Source organism: Rhipicephalus microplus, chromosome X (assembly GCF_043290135.1).
Source record: "Rhipicephalus microplus isolate Deutch F79 chromosome X, USDA_Rmic, whole genome shotgun sequence".
NCBI classification, from domain to species: Eukaryota; Metazoa; Arthropoda; class Arachnida; order Ixodida; family Ixodidae; genus Rhipicephalus; species Rhipicephalus microplus.
In genome coordinates, this window is record NC_134710.1 from 12,779,881 (window position 1) to 12,799,280 (window position 19,400).

General features: G+C 46.4%; 1 protein-coding gene across 3 annotated transcripts in view; it reads left to right on the forward strand.

The window, feature by feature from the left end:
* Positions 1-3,787: 3,787 nt before the first annotated feature.
* The window catches only part of LOC119175664 (putative sodium/potassium/calcium exchanger CG1090), a 130,499-nt gene continuing 114,886 nt past the window's right edge, over positions 3,788-19,400 (forward strand). For all 3 annotated transcript variants that reach the window (XM_075881841.1, XM_075881843.1, XM_075881842.1), the window contains exons 1-2: positions 3,788-4,030; positions 13,935-14,039. In XM_075881841.1, coding sequence (XP_075737956.1) covers positions 3,799-4,030; positions 13,935-14,039 — 337 coding nt within the window. In that variant the 5' untranslated portion in view covers positions 3,788-3,798. The remainder of the gene's footprint in view (positions 4,031-13,934; positions 14,040-19,400) is intronic.

The window sequence follows — 19,400 nt, forward strand, 5'->3', positions numbered from 1 at the left end:
TTCGAAAAAGTCGGCATAGATTTACTGGGCCCTTTCCCCAAGTATACCACCGGCCGCCGCTGGATTATTGTGTGCGTAGATTACCTGACGCGGTATACTGAAACGATGGCGGTTGCTTCAGCCACATCATCTGATGTGTCATGGTTTCTTCTACACTCGATCATACTTCGTCACGGGGCTCCTCGTGTGGTGATAAGTGATCGCGGCCGTCAGTTTACCGCTGACGTTGTCGAAGAGTTGCTACGGCTTTGTGGGTGTCAGTATCGCCATTCTACGCCATACCACCCTCAGACCAACGGCCTCACTGAGCGCACCAATCGTACCATCATCAACATGCTTTCAATGTACGTCGCAGCGGATCACAAGAACTGGGATGCCGTATTACCTTTTGTTACATACGCCTTTAATACCGCGAAACACGAAGTCACAGGTTATACGCCTTTCTTTCTTCTCTATGCTCGTCATCCGCAAAGTTTCCTTGACACCATACTTACATTTTCGACGAACGAAAATGCCAGTGTCGCGCAGACTTTGTGTCGCGCCGAAGAAGCTCGTCGACTTGCTCAGCTCCGAACTCTTTCCGCTCACGCTCGCGCGAAAGACCGTTACGACGCAAAACACCCGCCCGTGACTTTCGCTACAGGTGATTTGGTCTGGCTGTGGACGCCTGTTCGAAAAAAGGGACTTTGCCAGAAGTTTCTTTCTAAGTACTCAGGACCGTTTGTGATTACTCAGTGCTTAAGTGACATCACTTACGCTGTCGCGAGAGTGACAGCTCAGAACCGGCGTTCGCGCAAGACGCAAATTGTGCACATTGCCCGATTGAAGCCCTACAACAACCGATCGCTTCTACTCGCTCGGTGAGCTTCGTCTGGCCCGGAGGGAAATGTAACGCGGACTGAAAGAGCGAGGAAGAAGAAGAGATCGGACGCGCTCGAGCGATGGTGATTCGGCAGTGACGGTAGAGCGCTGACATTTTTCATTGAAAATAAACCCATCACATCCGTAACAATATATATATATATATATATATATATATATATATATATATATATATATATATATATATATATATATATATATATATATATATATATATATGTGTGTGTGTGTGTGTGTGTGTGTGTGTGTGTGTGTGTGTTTGTGCGTGTGGAATAGAGAGCGAACGTCATCGACGCGCTGGCACTTTGATATGAATTTGCATTTACACTTTAACAGGCCGAGGAATGGCGCCCTTAGCCCTATTTCCGCGTCCAATATTCGACGCTCATCTCGCTATCACGCCTTTTTCTCTAATTATACTTTGGCGTTCAGCATATACAAATACCACAATAGTTTGTTTAATAAATTTATCATGGATGTTAGTTGTCGGGATGAAGACGTACCAAGCATCAGCGAGAATACATCAGCGTTGAAAGGGGCAACAGCTGCCAAACACCGAAACATACATTTGGCAAACCCTCCGTTATCCATCCACAGTAAACATGTAATTACCCTCGTAAAGGCAAGTTTTACTTTCGTGTTTTATGCATATTTATATGACGGAAGGATCAACCATGTTTTTTCAACGAATGATTTGTGTTATATTTTTTCATAAGAAGTATTAGTTTTTTGTGTTTGCGTATTATAAATTGCCTTATTTGCTAATAGACTGAACACTGTTTTTGGAGCGTTCAATTATTATTATTGCTATTGTTATATTAATGTTGTTAACTTATTATCAACTTTCAACCATTTTCTTTTAACTGTATAACTGGAGATGTTCGGGGCTTTCACACTATTGTTCAGTCTTGTTGTAATTGTCCTGAAATTCCTTAACGGGCCCCCAGGCACCTTAATAATTACGCCAATACCAACGGGGTAAACAAAACTTTTCTCTGAAAGAGCAAAATGTGGGCGATTATAACGTTGAACTACCCCTCGTTGCTTTCTCTTGAAATGGTTGTCAGCTGTATATGATTGGTGTAAACTTGTCATGTACACAGCATCAGCTTGTTATGCGAGGCAATAAATGAAGTGAAAGTGATTCATTGGGAAATGACCACTTATGCACGACCACGTAAAAAATAAGAGAACAAACTATTTTCAATACGATAGATTTTCGGCCATTAGCTTTTCGCCATTTTTAATTTAATGTGTGCCACAATATCGCCTGCTTGTCACAAGACGTAATGAGGCCGGAGAGCATTCTAAATGTAATTCAAGTAGGCTAGCTACCAACCACACAAGCAGCGGCTATATATAGCAGCTGGCTACATGAATTATAAATTTAATGAAATATTTCCACTTGCGGCATAGCGGCATAGTGATGCTGAGTAGTTTGTGCGTGTATACATCTCTGCGAGCTCACACTTGCTGAGGGAAAGAGGAATAGAGAGAAACAGGCAGCACTGCACGTGTGTGCTTCTTTGCTTTCCGAGATGTCTGTTGAGCTGTAAAAGACAATTCAAGTTGAATGAAAACCAACTAGCCCGTTCTTAACCAAGCCTCCATAGTGCTAAAAACCACGGTCTTTCACCTTTTTCCTGGCCCGGTGGGTGAAGTTGTGGGACAAGCTTAAAAGCTGAGCTTCCTACTGAGCTCGAGTCCACTGAATTATTCGTGGCCACTTTGCAAGCTGCCGCTATAGCTCCAAGTCACCACAAGCAAGGCTAATCAGGTTTATCAGAGACTAAACCGAAAACAATTTTAGCGTTTACGTACAGAAAAACTTAAAAATAAAAAAAATGATTCGTCACACCTATCGGCTCGCAACCACTTCGACAGGGCAGCGGTGATGATATGTCCTTTCCGAAGAAAATGGTTTTCCGCAAGCAGCAAATGCTTTGACCGGTCCATAAAAAGTGTGCTCCATCCCAACCGTAACTGCATCGACATGTCAAAATACAAGAAAAGCATGAACAAGTGATGTGATAATATAGGGACCCTGTTAAGTGCTCGCCTGCTCTGCAATACTACAGCACAAGACGCGAAAGCGTCGCATAGGCGACCCGCACTGCAAAGAGCTTACAGGAAAAATTATCACAGTGAAAATATTGGTGAAATTTCGATACGTTGTGACATTGCCTTGTAACATTTTTTATTCTTCCATAAGATTGATTGATATGTGGGGTTTAAAGTCCCAAAACCACCATATGATTATGAGAGACGCCGTAGTGTAGGGCTCCGGAAATTTAAACCACCTTGGATTTTTTAACGTGCGCCTAAGCCTGAGCACACGGGCCTACATTCCCGCCTCCATCGGAAATGCAGCCGCTGCAGCCGGGATTCGATCCCACGACCTGCGGGTCAGGAGACGAGTACCTTAGCCACTAGACCACCGCGGCGGGGCTATATTCTTCCATAACAACATAATTGAGTGATTACTGTTGTTTCGGAAAACTTTGCCTGACTTGTTGGTTTCCCCATAGTGCAGCCAAGAGTGACCACTGTCGAAAGTGCGAAGGGGGCTTCGCCCCACCTTTCTCAGTGGGGGGCGGATGCCCCCCCCCCCTCTAATGATATGCCTATGAGTCTGTCAATGATTTTCCAATCACAGATACACTCCGAATACATAGTATAACTGTTCTTACATCTTCTCGTAAATATAAAGATAAAAGCAATGCTCTGTGCCACAAAGCTGTTGCATTTTTTGTGCGATTTGAAGGCGTTACAACGGTGCACACAGCTCATCTCCGTTTTAATCCACGAAGCTGAGCGATAAGGTGTCGTTTGGACGTAATTGCGGGGTTGTCACGCGCGTAACGGATTGCCATCACTGAAGCAGAGATAAGCTCACTCGTGAAGCTCGATGTGGACATGGTGGTCGTGCGCTTCTTGTTCCCGGCTCTGGCGGCATGCGTCGTGGCGGCGGCGCAGCCCAACTGCACCGTGGCCGCCATCGAGCAGTTCCCGCGGCCCCTGATGAGCCCCGAACTGCGCCAGCGGGGAGCCATCGGGGTGCACCTGCTGGCCGCTCTCTACATGTTTGCCGCGCTGTCAATCATCTGCGAAGACTACTTCGTACCTTCACTGGAAGTCATCTGCGACGGTAGGCTCTGCGAGCCACAGGGCTCGGCTTTGTCTTGTCAAGCGCCACACGGTCACAGGCGCTCACTGATGTAGACTGCGGCTGCTTTGTCTATCAGTGTTGTTGAAATTTGGAATTTGGTTGATGGGTGCATTCGCTCAATTATGCGCACGTTCGCGAAAGCTTTGTTTTGCTCCGTATATATATATATATATATATATATATATATATATATATATATATATATATTACCACGTTTTTTTCTCAAGTTTTATTATTACCCCAATACCTTACGCAATTCTCAGCGCAAACCGTGCCTGCAGTAATCGAGAAGCACAGGACTGTAGTCTGCTACTGTAACTCAACTTTTCGTTTACCGGGCACAGCTTCGCCCAAATAAACCGTTTGACCTGACAATCCATTCTCCTGCCTTCAGGCACGTCACAACCCCGTGACGTCTGGTGGAGGTGCTGGGTAGCTGTTAGCTACCACGATCCACTTGTTTCCGAAAGCCAACGTCGGGAACGGCCCGAGTAGGTCCATATTCAATCTGCTGGAATGGTCGGCGAGGTGGTTCAATGGGCTGCGGAAATCCCGCTGGCCTTGTCGGTGGTGTCTTCCGTCGCTGGCAGTCCCGGCATGTTCGCACATAACGAGGCCGCGGTGGTCTAGTGGCCAAGGTACTCGGCTGCTGACCCGCAGGTCGTGGGTTCGGATTCCGGCTGTGGCGGCTGCATTTCCGATCGAGGTGGAAATGTTGTAGGCCCGTGTCCTCAGATTTGGGTGCACGTTAAAGAACCCCAGGTGGTCGAAATTTCCGGAGCCCTCCACTACGGCGTCTCTCATGATCATATGGTGGTTTTGAAACGTTAAACCCCACACATCAATAAATCTCACATAACGAGCGACGTCGGCGGGAAGACGTGGCCAGTAGTAACTTTCTTGTATCCTCGCGAGCGTGCGGGAAACACCAAGGTGTCCTGCCATCGGATCATCGTGCAGGGCCTGCAGGAGTTCTGGCCGCAGAGCTGAAGGCACCACAAGGAGGTACTTGGCTCGAAGCGGTGAGAAGTTTTTCTTTTGGAGAAGACCGTTCAGCAGGAAGAACGACGCTAGTGCGCGCTTCGGCGATCCTATCATAGCGGTATTCTATTAGGGCCCTAAGTTCCGGGTCGGCCCGCTGTCGTTCAGCGAAGTCGTCGGCAGTTACCGTTCCCAAGAAGTAGTCATCATCCATGTCGTCGGGCGGTGGTTGGTCGACAGGCGCACGAGAGAGACAGTCGGCGTCGGAGTGTTTCTTGCCGGACTTGTAAACGACTGTAATGGGATATTCTTGGAGTCTCAGGCTCCATCGAGCAAGGCGACCTGAAGGGTCCTTTAATGTAGCTAGCCAACACAAGGCGTGGTGGTCGCTCACAACTTTGAACGGCCTGCCATAGAGGTAGCAGGAAATTTCGACATAGCCCAGATGATGGCGAGGCCGACGTGGACTCAGCGAAAAGCATCTGCAGTGGTACTTCGGACCGTACAGGGTGGTTCGACGTCTCGGCCGACTCAATTACGAGGTCAATGATTGATATGTGGGGTTTAACGTCTCAAAACCACCATATGATTATGAGAGACGCCGTAGTGGAGGGCTCCGGAAATTTCGATCACCTGGGGTTCTTTAACGTGCACCCAAATCTGAGCACACGGGCCTACAACATTTCCGCCTCCATCGGAAATGCAGCCGCTGCAGCCGGAATTCGAACCCGCGATCTGAAGGTCAGCAGCCGAGTACCTTAGCCACTAGACCACCGCGGCGGGGCCAATCCCGAGGTTGTCCCCGATGGTATCACGAACTCTCAACGACGCCAATCGTGACCGGAAGTCGTCCATGTCACGCGCGTCAAGCTGTTTCATGCGCGTTAACGAACGGAAACAGTGTTTTTTGTTGTGTTATTGCTGTATTGTAATTTATTCCTTGTACTTTCTTGCATTATTGTTGTACTTTCATCTTACGTTAAAGCATTGGGACAATACCTTTTTCAGAGGAGGGCAATGCCATGCTACTTTTCTCAAGTTTTGTTATCGCCCCAACACACTACTCAACTTTCAGCGCAAACCACGCCAGCAGTCTTCGAGAAGCTTCAGGACTGTAGTAGATCATTTTGATAAGATTACTTCCACTCCGCGAACTATACAAATTATTCTGAAACATAGGTTACCGCTCGCGATAACGTTAGAACATTCAATGGCAAGGGTATACATGCCAACACGCTTCGGCGCTTGTCAGTTAGTTGATCGACGGCCGACGCTCCGTTCGCCGCGATCAGTGCAAGTCTGCTACTGTAACCCGACTTTTCATTTACCGGGAACAGGTTCACCTGTGATAAACAGTTTGATCTGAAAATCCAGTGTCCTGCCCTATGCCACGTCAAGACCCCGTGTCATTATATATATATATATATATATATATATATATATATATATATATATATATATATATATATATATATATATATATATATATATATATATATATACGTGTGATTTATCTATTGCGCTGAATGATTTTTCTATTATCAGTCGTCAGAGCAACTATATTATACGAAAGAAGTTCTAACCTTAAGCTCAAGGCACTACTCTTTAATTATTATGATGGTTTATTAACTTTTGTTATAATTTTCCTTATTTTTGCCTTAAAAATTGAAATGTGCTGCAGGCTTAGTGTTCTTTAAAAAAAAGCATGAGGTCATGTACAGTGTCAATTCTTATGAAAGGGAACACGGCGACGCATGGCCTGCGCTCTCCGGCGGCAGCTGGCAGCGCGTTCAAGCGGGAGCGAGAGCAGCCACAGTCTCTTTTCGCGTCATCTCGTGTTGTGCAAAACAAGCATTCGTTGCTGATTGCAACCCCTCAAGATTGCAACCCCTCACCCTTCAAGGTGATTAGCGGTTCTCGCGTAATCGCCTTGAAGAGGGAGGGGATCTAAATTTTGCCGCTGGTTCCATATCAGCAACGAATGGTTGTTTTGCTCGCCGCGAGATGACGCGAAGAGAAACTGTGGCTGCTATCGCTCCCGCTTGAACGCGCTGCCAGCTGCCGCCGGAGAGCGCAGGCCATGCGTCGGCGTGTTTCCTTTCATAAAAATTGACACTGTGCGTACACCGCACTTTTCGACTTCGGCCCCATCACCACCAGCCCAAGCGACGAAGAAAGCGTCGAAAACAGGGCGAACCCAAATGCCAACCACCTCGGGTGTTCTGGCAGGCGGTGCAAACGGCCTTCGACAATTATACGCACCTTTATTTCAAGCGTGCCAGGTTGACAAGCGAGCTTGGCATACGGGCGTCGGTCGCTGCATGCATTCGCGAGCAAGTGTTACTTTCCACAGTGGAATTTGTAAAGCATGCAGATTTTTAAGTGCGAAACGTTTCTTAGCGAACTCGGCGACTTTAAGCGTATCTATCTATCTATCTATCTATCTATCTATCTATCTATCTATCTATCTATCTATCTATCTATCTATCTATCTATCTATCTATCTATCTATCTATCTATCTATCTATCTATCTATCTATCTATCTATCTATCTATCTATCTATCTATCTATCTATCTATCTATCTATCTATCTATCTATCTATCTATCTATTTAGCCGCCTACGACTTTTAGCACTCCTGGCCGTTTCAATAATGGTATCGATACCAAAATATGTATGGCACAACATGACTGTATGGCGAGCATAACTGACTAGCGATGAAAATCATGACGTGTATATCATGAATGTCATGATTTACATTTCATGGTCTTGCTGCTCTTGCAGTGGTTTCGTTCACATGACATTTTGCAAAACTGGTATGGTATGACATGATTGCACGGAGGACAACATCCTAACGCAAAAATTTGACATACATGTCATGATTTTTATGTTATGACTAGTCATGACTACACGTCATGCTCATTGTGCGCTTGCGGTTGTTTCGCTAGCTTCACATATACCAAATTTGGTATTACGGGACGAGAATGGACGACGAAGATACACGACTGGTGCAAACATGATAATCATGACATGCGTGTCATGTAAAACATGACTTCATGCTACACTCATAGTACGCGTGCGGCTGTTTCGCCAGCTCCATATATATGAAATTTAGTATTAAGCGACGTGAATAGACGATGAAGGTAAATGACACATCCAAACTTAATAATCATGGTATGGAAGTCATGTACGGCATAATTTACGTCTGCCTCGAAACGCTCTGCTCATTTTAAAGTGACGTATCAACTTTACTCATTCGTGCTTCGCATATAGTCGATTCCCACAGTACGCGGGATCTGCCAGTTTTTTTTTGCTAGCATGCGCGCAGGCAGGACTTTCTATGCTGAACATAATTAAATAAGTGGTCGCAGCAATGCTGCGTGTTTGGACCGTTGTTTTTTCCATCAGTTTTTACACGCGGCATATGTAAACAGTAGCCGAAGCGAACGGCATGTCATTGCGGTGCAGGCTTACTCACGATATACTCGTACATCTTGGTCAAATCTGAACATGTACTCTGGCGATCGCACTCTGTTCCGGTCATAGGTGGAGAGTATAGACGTCAGACTCTGGAGTGATGATGATGCTGATTGCTGGCTTCGCCCTTTGTAATGGGTGAACACGTATGTCGTGTTCTCGCCTAGGTATATATTTGCGGACGTGTCACCAGTCGACACAGTTTTGAGTAGTGCAAAGCCCGACTCCATTGCACAGTTTGCGGCGCAATCAGGTGCAACTACAGCGTACGAAACGATTTAGCAAAATATTAGGTGTATTTGCGCATTGACCACTCCACTAGTTGGACGTGTCCCTGAACCTCCATGAAATGCTTGCTTGTTCACTCGAGTACCAGAACGACGGTGACAACAAGAGAAGACGCAACAGATCCGCGCTCTACGAAAAAAAAGACCTTAGTCGACGCTCTACTGTTGCGTTGTGAATCGCCACGGACGTAAATGACTTCTGTTTTACTGATTTCTGCAGCTTTTGCGAAGCGGCGAGAGGCCCCGCCGCGGTGGTTTAGTGGCTAAGGTACTCGACTGTAGACCCGCAGGTCGCGGCATCGAATCCCGTTTGCGGCGGCTGCATTTTCGATGGAGGAGAAAGTCCTTAGGCCCGTGTGCTCAAATTTCGGAGCCCTTTAAAGAACCACAGGTGTTCTAAATTACCAGAGTCCTCCACTACGGCGTCTCTCATAGTCAAATGGTGTCTTTGGGACGTTGAACTTTAAATTTTATTCAATCAATCAATCAATCAATCAATCGAAGAACGGTGAGAGTGCTGGATACGGGTGGTTGCGAACGTGTTAGGTAAGCATATTAGTCGCGTTCTCTGCAGCCGGTCGCACGAGAAAGTGTGATAATGTAGGTCTCCTGTTATAGTTTTTGTATCCTTGACAGAGAACCGTGGTAAGTTTGATAATGAAGCTTAACAGAGCCTCTGACCGCGGTGCGCGCCGCGCAACAGTATGACAGGTGACGCGCGCGATAAACAGCGCACACGCCGCGACCCCCGATAATCTGAAGCTGTCGCCACAACGCATTATTACGCACGTAGGGCTTTGAAGGCTCTAAGTTCTGACTTTAACTAGGAAATGCGAGCACTTGCGTCATACAGTTAAATAGCAGAACTATCGCGAGCACAATCAGGTTTTTCTTGCTGTTGGTCCACGCAATTGCCGGAGCTATCTCGGAAGCCTCGGTTTTGCCTGTCGTTGTACATCAAGGAAGTGTACACGCATGTATCCCCACTTGTAGTATATACAAACTGGAGACAACTGCAAACAGAACATTCTGATTGATTGATATGTGGGGCTTTAACGTCCCAAAACCACCATATGATTATGAGAGATGCCGTAGTGGAGGGCTCCGGAAATTTCGACCACCTGGTGTTTTTTTTAACGTGCACCCAAATCTGAGCACACGGGCCTACATTTCCGCCTCCGTCGGAAATGCAGCCGCCGCAGCCGGGATTCGATTCCGCGGCCTGCAGGTCAGCAGCCGAGTACCTTAGCCACTAGACCACCGCGGTGGGGCAACAGAACATTCTAGCGTGCGTAATAAAGCAGTTTAACAGCTAGGGAGCGAGAGATCGATGGATAAGGCAACTGCAAATATGAAAATCGCCAGGACCATTCGCGCCGGATAAAGCGAGCTTCATACCACTGACCTTAAGATAAGTTGATCGTACATGCACCTCATTGCTTTCACGTCATGTCTATGCTTAAGTTTAATGCAATTAGGCGTTACAAAAAGCACGTTGAAGTGATTAATTGCCTCGAACTCGATGTTATGCGATGCTCGCTTGCACTTGAATTGCGAGCTGCAGCACGCCGAAATATCCGAAACATCTATTGCATTGTACCCGCAGTTCGTCTTGATGAGCTTCATTATTTTCCGAAGCGAGGTTAGACTGAAGGAGGTAGCTTGCCAGGTCCTTGATTAAAGGGAACCGTGCGTCAACACCGAAGAAAGAGAAGGGTCTATGCACGTTCTCTTGCGGACGGCTCTCTTTGCACTATCCAGTTAGAGCCGGCGCCGCGTTGGTGGCGGCGTTTTACGCTGCGCCGCTTGGACAGTCTGACGTATGTAAGAGAGGGGGGGGATATATAAAATCTGCATCTTGCTGGTACTTACCTACGAAGCAGAAATTTGGAGGCGCACATAGAGGGTCCAGCTTCATGAGGACAACGCAGCGACTGGTGGACAGAAAAATGGTAAGTGTAACCTTAAGAGACAAGAAGAGAGCAAAGCGAGTCAGGGGACCAACCGGGGTTCCGGGTATCATAGTTGAAATCGAGAAGAAGAAAGGTACATGAGCCGGCCATATAGCGCGTAGGCAGATAGCTGATGGTCATTTAAGGATAACTGACTGGATTCCCAGGGAAGGGAAACGCAGGAAGGGGAGACAGAAAGTTAGGTGGGCCAATAAGATTAAGAAATTCGCAGGTACAACGCGGCAGCAGAAAGCATAAGACAGGGTTGATTGGTGGATCAAGCGAGAGGCCTTTGCCCTGCAGTGGGCGTAGTCAAGTTGATGATGATGATGACTTTACTTTTACCTACTTTCTTCACAAACATGAAAAAATCTCACGACTTTGATATACATGTACACAATCTGCCCAAACTACTGCCGATGGCCAGGTCACAGAGGAAAGCGAATGCCTGCGTCCCCCCTTCCCCCCAGTCGGGTTGGTGTGAACCCCACCACCCGAAAGAAATTTCTGGCTACGCCCCTGGTTGCGTCAATTAATTAGAGTTGATGCGGATCCCAAACCTATTATCCATACTCATGCTGAAGACGAATATACAGGGTGTACAGCAGTAATTTTAGTGAAGGTGAAGCGAGAAAAGGATTTCTTTTTAGGTGTCCCAGAGTACGGTTACTTTTGAATATTATGTGTTCGACGTGATGTTTCCATGACAAATCATTATTTATGTGGACGCCAAGGTAACGGTATAATTTGATAGATTCGAGAATGGAGTTCTTATTCACATATGTTGGACATACTGCGTTAGACCGCGAAACTCGCATGTATTTGTATTTCTTAGCATTGAGCTCCATGCGCCAAGTGACGCACCATGCAGTTGTGGACGTGCTTCCGATTGAACTGTAGATTAGTGACGTCAGAGGTAGTAGTTATCCATCGATATATCACACAGTTGCCTGCAGATAAACAAATTTGGGAGGATATGTTATCGGGTAGTTCATTTATATATATTAAAACAGAAGAGGACCCGGAAAGCACCCCTGAGGAACGCTGGATTCAACAGGGGCCATATCAGACATGCTATGATTGGTGGCGACAAAGTGAAGTCGAGACACAAGAAACGCTCGAATCTAGTTAACGATTGCAGGGTATATATTTAGTACGCTTAGTTTACACAAGAGAGCAGATGGTTTACTTTGTCAAAGGCTTTACAAAAGTCAAGAAATACGCAGTCAATGGGAAAGCCAAAGTCAAGGTAAGTGTGCAGGTCATGAGTAAATGAAAGCAGCTGTGTTTCGCAAGAGAAAGATTTGCGAAACCCACGTTGAAAGTTTGAGAAGAAATTATTGTTTTCAAAAAAACTTAACTACATGAGTGAAAATGACATGTTCCATCATTTTGCATGATATTGAAGTTAAAGATATTGGTAGATGGTTAAGAGGACTATGAGTTTCACCGGGTTTAAAGATTGGCACAGCCTTTCCTATCTTCCCGTCCTGGGGTAATGAGGCAGACTGCAATGATTTTGAAAAGATGTATTCTAAGACGACGGAGCAATACTCAATGGTATTTTTCAAAACTTTTGAGGTGATACCATCGGCTCTACAAGACGAGCTAAGCTTTAAAGGGGTCCTGCAACACCTTTTGAGCATTCTCAGAAAGCGCTGCCTATCGGTAGTGTAAAGGCTCCTGACAACATGCGAGCCAAATATAGCGCAGCACGTGACCTGGAATTCCCAATAAATTATCAAAGAGAGCTAAAAACTGCTTCCTCTTTTCTCGACACACACGGAATAAGCCCGAAAATCACTCGTAGTAGCTCCTTCTATGAGCCATTGGCGGATTTGAACATGGCGCGCTCAGTCGTTACAGAGATTGCCGCGGGAGGCCACGACTTGTCAACGCATACACGCACGATAACACTGAAGCCACGCAATCGAAGAAAAGAAAGAAGAAAAGTGCTCAAGATCACGAGGTGTGCGTGACATTTTTCTTTGCACCTGCCATACCTCTATGCTTATCTTGCAGCGATTTCGTCGGGACGAGAGAAGCGAGAATGCAATTGCAGAATGCGACAAGCCTTTGTAACTCCACTTCCACTGGACGGATTTCAAAAATTTTTGCGCTGTTTGATTGGTGAGGCAATAAGCTCTTTGAGAGAGTCCATTCCATGGTTACTTGAAAAAAATGTTTTAGGGCCCCATTAAGTTCTTAATTTTTTAAAGCCAGCAGACTCAAAAATAATAGGGCTCATTGGAGAAAGATCATAAGGGGTCACATGTGGTAGTTCATTGCTGGGCCTCGAAGAGGCAATGACTAGATGAGCGTATTGTTCAAAATGGTTGCACATCGTTCTCCCACGTCCACCGAGCGGGATGCAACTTGTGATATCACTGAGCGAGTGCCAGGAATGAGCGAAGAAAAGCGGTAAGAACGCAAGTCTACCAGCCAATTCACCGATTAATTATTCACAAAATAAGAAAAAGGGTAAATAAACAAGAGTTATTTACCATTCCATAAAACTTATTCATTGGCAAAAACTCGTGTGAGACCACAAAAGCAAACATACACATCAACGTCGCTTCGTTCAACCATGATCTTAGGACAACCGGCAACCGCAACGAGTGCACATGTTACTTGAAATCCTCTGTTTCCGGGGCCTGCCTGTCTGTTCTCTTACACGATGCCGCTGCTGGGGCGGAGGCTTGGTGGGCGGTATCTTCTCGTCGGATATCGCGTCCGTTGAAGAAACGCATTGAGGCAACGGCATGCTAACTTGGGCGTTCATCGCGTGATCGAGTGAGATCTCGTAGTACACATGGTGCTTGGTAATTAGCTTTCGGGAAACTTTTTGTAGGCCATTTGTTCAAGCACGGTGAGAAACGCCAAAGCTCGCCTCTCTATTGTTTCATTTCCTAGTTCACAAGTAATAGAAACTGGCGCATTTTATGTAACGTGCGCATGCGTTGGACACCCGAAAAAAAGGAAGAAAAATAAACTGGCATTTGCACGAGAGTATAGCATGCATGCATGTCTAAATGTGAGCAGTGGACAATGGGAGACCAATTAATGACACTTCAATTCTAGTTTACTGATTGAGAAGACTGCAGGTGAGACGTGTTTTGCATGAGCTAGATAATTTTTCGCAGAAGTAATAATTCGTGGCTTTGCATGATGATCACTTCATTTCAGTGTTGCATGTGGACCCAGATGTGGCTGGTGCGACGTTCATGGCAGCGGCCAGCTCGGTCCCAGCCATCGCTGCCTCGATCATCGCCATCATGGTGGCCAAGGCAGGTGCTGCGTGTAGATTTCGGTTTTAATTGAGACTTTTGTTACTGTGCATGCGTTGAGACCTTTCATTGACTTTGCCCATCAGCACGTAAATCTTGTTCTGAGTGAAGATAATAGGAAGTGTGCATTCCCGTGGCATCATGCAGGACGGTGTCATGTTACCGCCGGCGTAGATATGGTCAGCCGTCAACGATATGGATTATGCACATTTCCTAACAGCAATTACTCTGGTCACCCGTAAGGCGCATGCCTCAGCAGCAAGTGCCAGTGGTCCGTTTCTGGGGCGATCACTTTTTTTATTTATTTTACCCTCAGGGTACACAGTACATTTCAGAGGGGAACGGGCAGTGTACAACATAAAAAACAAGGAATAAAAAGGATAATACAATCCAAACATAGCAAAAAAACTGAATGAGGCAGAAGAATAAATACAACTAACTACATCAAAAAAACGTAACAAAAAGTAAGGAATGAACAATATGATTGAGTCGGTGCCTCCTCTAGTTTGTCAATGCCAGCCAGATGCACCCGATCCAGCCGTTCATCTCCGTTTCTTCCAGTCCTTTCCTGCTCTTGCCTATCGCCTAGCATTCACGTGTGTTTTGCGGTCATGGGAAAGAAAGCCCCTCATGCAGTGCTTCACGACGGGAACAACATGAAGTATCTTTTGTTTTGTTGCGTACGGATCCACGGGGCAGCGTCTTGCATTCTTCGGGATCACCATGTTGGTGGTTACGCTGGCTCTGTAAGAGATGCGGTGTTTTGAGATAGCGTGTCACCTATCGGGGCGCGATGCGGGAAACTAATGTAGGGTTCCTCGATGCACGCGCCCCTTTGCAGGGTGGACTCACTTTTTGAAGGGGTGAGTGCCACCTTCCGATCAGCGGCCGGCATTCGGCTCCTCTCTTATCGTCGCGGCTGGTTGAGTAAGACTAGAGTTAATGTATATGCTCCAGGTAGCATATACAGTAACTCTAAGTGAGACACGTGCGCGACATTTCTCGGGCAAAATGCCCGGGTGTTGCCGGCCACAGTGCACAAACCACTCGCGAAATGGGATGTTCAGATTTCCGAAAGATTCGAAAAGGTGACTCTTGTGTGGTAAAGATCAAGCGTGAGGAGTGACACTTGAACCGACGGACCGTTCGTGTTTGTGCAGCGTACGTTATGCAATTTCAGCATTTTGAGAGTTATAACCGAAAGCGCTGTCACTCGGGCACTTTTGAGCGCGATCGAGCCTTATGCGTCTGACTCTCTTACGCCAGCTGCAGAAATACGCCAATCGTGCACTGTTTAGAAATTTGATCCTGATGGTGGCTAATCGCGATCACTAGTGCAGCCGGATGCAATACACATTCATTTGGATACTGTGTACATGCTTATTTAACTCGTTCATTTCGGGCAGCACCGAATGCTTTGTTCTTAATCGCTTGTTTTACAGAGGCTGCGATTGCATGTAGATGTGCGCCTACGTAATGTGCGCTTGTTGATACCGGCGCCTTCAAGTGTTTGTTTTTGTAACACTATATTGAAAGCACGTATCCCATCAGTTCATTGTTAAAGAATCATTTTTAATTGTCCCTGTTTTTAAAATAAACCGACAATCTTTCACTTTTTTTTCTTATTAACCCTTAGGCTTCGCCTGCAGCAGTCCGCTGGCCAGCGATCGGCCGGCCGGGTTGTCGAGGCCGAAAGCGCTTTGATCGGAAATCGCCAGCTGCCTAGAAAATGTTTATTTTTGACATTGTCTAGTGTTTGCCTGTTGCTTAGTATATATCCGCTAAATGGACATAGTTGTCCAGGTTTTTTGGCTGTTCGTAAGTTTTTGCAGCCGCGCGATACTCTTTGGCTGGCAATCACGGCTATAGGTGGCATGCGGAGAGGGAATCGTAATGACGAACACCGTAGCAGACGACGCGCTTGCCGCCACCCTCCAAGGCGGCAGATGGGACGCGCGTATCGAGGAACCCTAAACCAATGGGGACACGTCACCGTGACACCGCTGCATAACTAGCGCTGGGAAGTCATGGCGGCATTGCTTCCAGCAACAAAGAAGGATCATGAAGGAACAAATCTGACACACGCATGATATTGGAGAGAAACACGTCTAGCGCGTCTCCATGGAAAAACGCTCGGAATCACGCGTGACGCAAGCAGTGCAACCTCTCATGCACCTTTGCAGTAGGACCACCCCTTTAACTACGGCGGACGGATGGTTCCCCATGAAGAGCGCAAATTTGCACTGGCATTAAATCAAATAAAGTAGGCTCGCGTGTCCACGTATCGGTGTCACTACCTGCCCGGCTCTCTTCAGCGCAGTCAATCTGTGCGCATTGAAAGCGATATTATGGCGATATCTTCCGAAGTGATTGTGTAAGAATACTACCTCAACTAACCGAGGATGGGGCAGGCTTTGGTTTTCACCAGTCGTTGTTGTTGCCATCAACACGCTTCCACACTGCGTGCCATGACGGATTAAAGAGCCCCGCAAAGGAAGCCCGCGTAGTCGAAAAAACTGCTGTGGCGCTCATGGACGTGTCATGTGTAGTTGCGTAGGTAATAAGTGTTGACGAGAGGAGAACCAAACTTCAGTTTGAATTTTAATTTACTGCATTCAGTTACAAGTAAGGGCTTGGGACGGGGTAATAAGTGGCTTCAGCTTGACAATGCTCCAAGGGTGTTGTGTGTAGGAAGTCTACACGAACGACTGGTCATGTAGGCTACTTGTGTGGCGGCAAGCATACCTAGGAAACCTAGAAACAGGTATGTTTGCCGGTATTTGCTGATACGGCCGTTAACGCCACATGATTTACATCGAAGGAATCTACGGAAGTCTACAGGTGCAGCCCCAAGCCCTCCCGATAGCCATTCGGTTGAGCCTCGTGGCGTTACACAGATAGCCGCTTCTCATTTATCTGAAGAAGTAACTAGTGAGCAGTGGACAACCTACAGAGGTCAGGAAACGTGTCTAGAACGCCGGAAAGGCATGACCCCGCACTGTCGGGTGCTATGTATACCGATATCTAGTTGTCGATAGCCCACACTTAAGCATTTAACCTTATCGGCTTTGCATGCGAGAATTTGGGCTCTTTCAAAGCAGTGGCAGGCATCAAACGTCATAAGTGCAGCGCGCCTGTTCAGTGTTATAGACCAACGTGTTGACCAGTGACCTGCACTGTACCACGTTACGAACTCACACGGCAACACACCATGCTCGACAGTAAGACGGCTCTGGTTCCTGCCTAGGTGATCCGAAGGTTGCAGGACGGAATCCACGACAGCAGCATTTTCGACGGAGAAAAATATGTTTGAGATCCGTATGCTGAACTCTAGGTACACATAAATATTACCCTTCGGTCGAGTTGCGACGCGGCATGAATTGGTGCAACGTGGAAGAAAACAGGGTATCCAGGGTATCGTGGCGCAACGGAGCAAATTGTCATCAAGCTGCCAAGTGAACGAACTATATGTACACAGTGGGGATGACGACCAACGTTTTTAAATTATTTTGATGAGGACCACAAGAATGCAAGATAACCTTAAACAGTGTCACCATGATTTCACCAAGACGCACCTTCTTTTTTTTTTATTTGTCACGTGAGCTTCTGGCCGTCCAACGTGCCCGTGATGGAGCCGGCAGGCTAGACCTGTTCCGTCGTGGGATTAGCCAGGTGCGCGTTTTGTCGCTTTTTGCCGGACCAAATAAAGTTCACTCACTCACTCACTCACTCACGTGAGCTCAAAGTCACTTGAAAAGGCGTAGCCAGTCGAAGCCAATCGCTTTGCCAATCCCATGCCCTTAGAAACTTCCTGTTTGGCTTGTTTTTGCGTTCCTTTAACCTTTGTTGCTGGCTGCGGGTGCTTGTGTGTCGATGTTTTATGCGGATAGAATTGTTCCGATGAAGCGCTTGCAACTCGGGCACAGCTGTGTCAAGCCAGCATGCAGTGTGTCAGTTTAACTAATTTTATGTGCTAGTTAAAACGTTCTGTTCTCCAGAGAACCGACGCAGATAGAAAAAAAAAAAACGTCTGCATTGCAGTGATCGCGCAAGAAAACCCGATTCGCACAAAGAGCGCGTAGGTTTGATTCAGTTTACTTGTCAGTAAACCATAATAGTTCACGTGACCCAGCAGCAGTTGATGTCATGGCATAGTGAGCAGATTTTATAATTTCTCAGCCACACTGCACACTTTGGATCGCGATCAATTCCGATCGCTGCTGATCTCTATAAAAAGTGCCCGGAGTGACACAGGCGCAGACATAAGCATTTTACCCCAGGCTGTGTGCTTAGACGAAAACAAAAATATGGTCGTGATTTGGCAAGAGACTAGTTTTCAGCTCTAGTCGAAAAGCTGAAGTGTGCAACTTCACTATGAGTCTGGCAATTTTCTTCTGCATGTCAACAATGTGGGTGCACTTGTAGACGAGAACATGGAAAAGACAGGTGTGTCCGGTGGCTTCCTTGTCCGCATCTTCAAAGCGCACCCACATCGTCGACAGGAAGAACCAAGTGGACCAATTAGGGGCTGAAAATCTTCTCCTGCAGTTAATGCATTTTCTGTCTGTACCTCTCTCGTACGCAACGTTGATCCCCTACATTTATCCGCTAAGTTGCTCTAAATATATCCTAAGGAATGCGCCAGAAATAACAAAGCAGCAAACTCAGACCCCACAAAAACATCAGAATCATTGGTAAAGCATTGCCGAAAGTGGTGCTCCGGAAGTCTTCTTGGGCAGGCAGCGTTCGGTGCGAGCCAGTTTGTTTACAAACACCGAATGCGCATGTAGTACATACTCCAAGAACCCGTAAAGGCGAGCTATAATAAAACATATACTAACCAATCACCTGTTTACAAGGGCTGCTTAGGAACTGCACTGAAATTTTATACTCACCTCCTATGTATGTCTATTGTCGGCCCCACTGCTGGAACGTTTCGTGGGTTTCCACGGCTTTTCGTGCCAGTCATTTTGAAGCGGACAGCTTAGCGATTACTTACTATACCACCTTTTGCACTTGCGAAGCGTTGTGGTGTTTTGCCAGTGTACCACGAAGAACATCGAAAATTGATCAGGGAAAAAAGATATGTACCTCTTTTACATCACACTTAAACATTTATTTATTACACTTAACGTTTTAATTTTTACTTTAAATTAACGAAATTTCTACAATCGATGATACAGTGAAATCTGTTGTATGCGCAGATGATACCAGTCTGTTTTTTAAGGGGATTGAGAAACACACCTAACTGTGAATGGGTGTACACGCTGCATAAATCGCAGCGGAACCCACACACGGGCTAGGCTGCGAAACATCGCATACACTAGACGGTGCTTCAGCGGCTAAAATGGCAGCTTCCTTATGA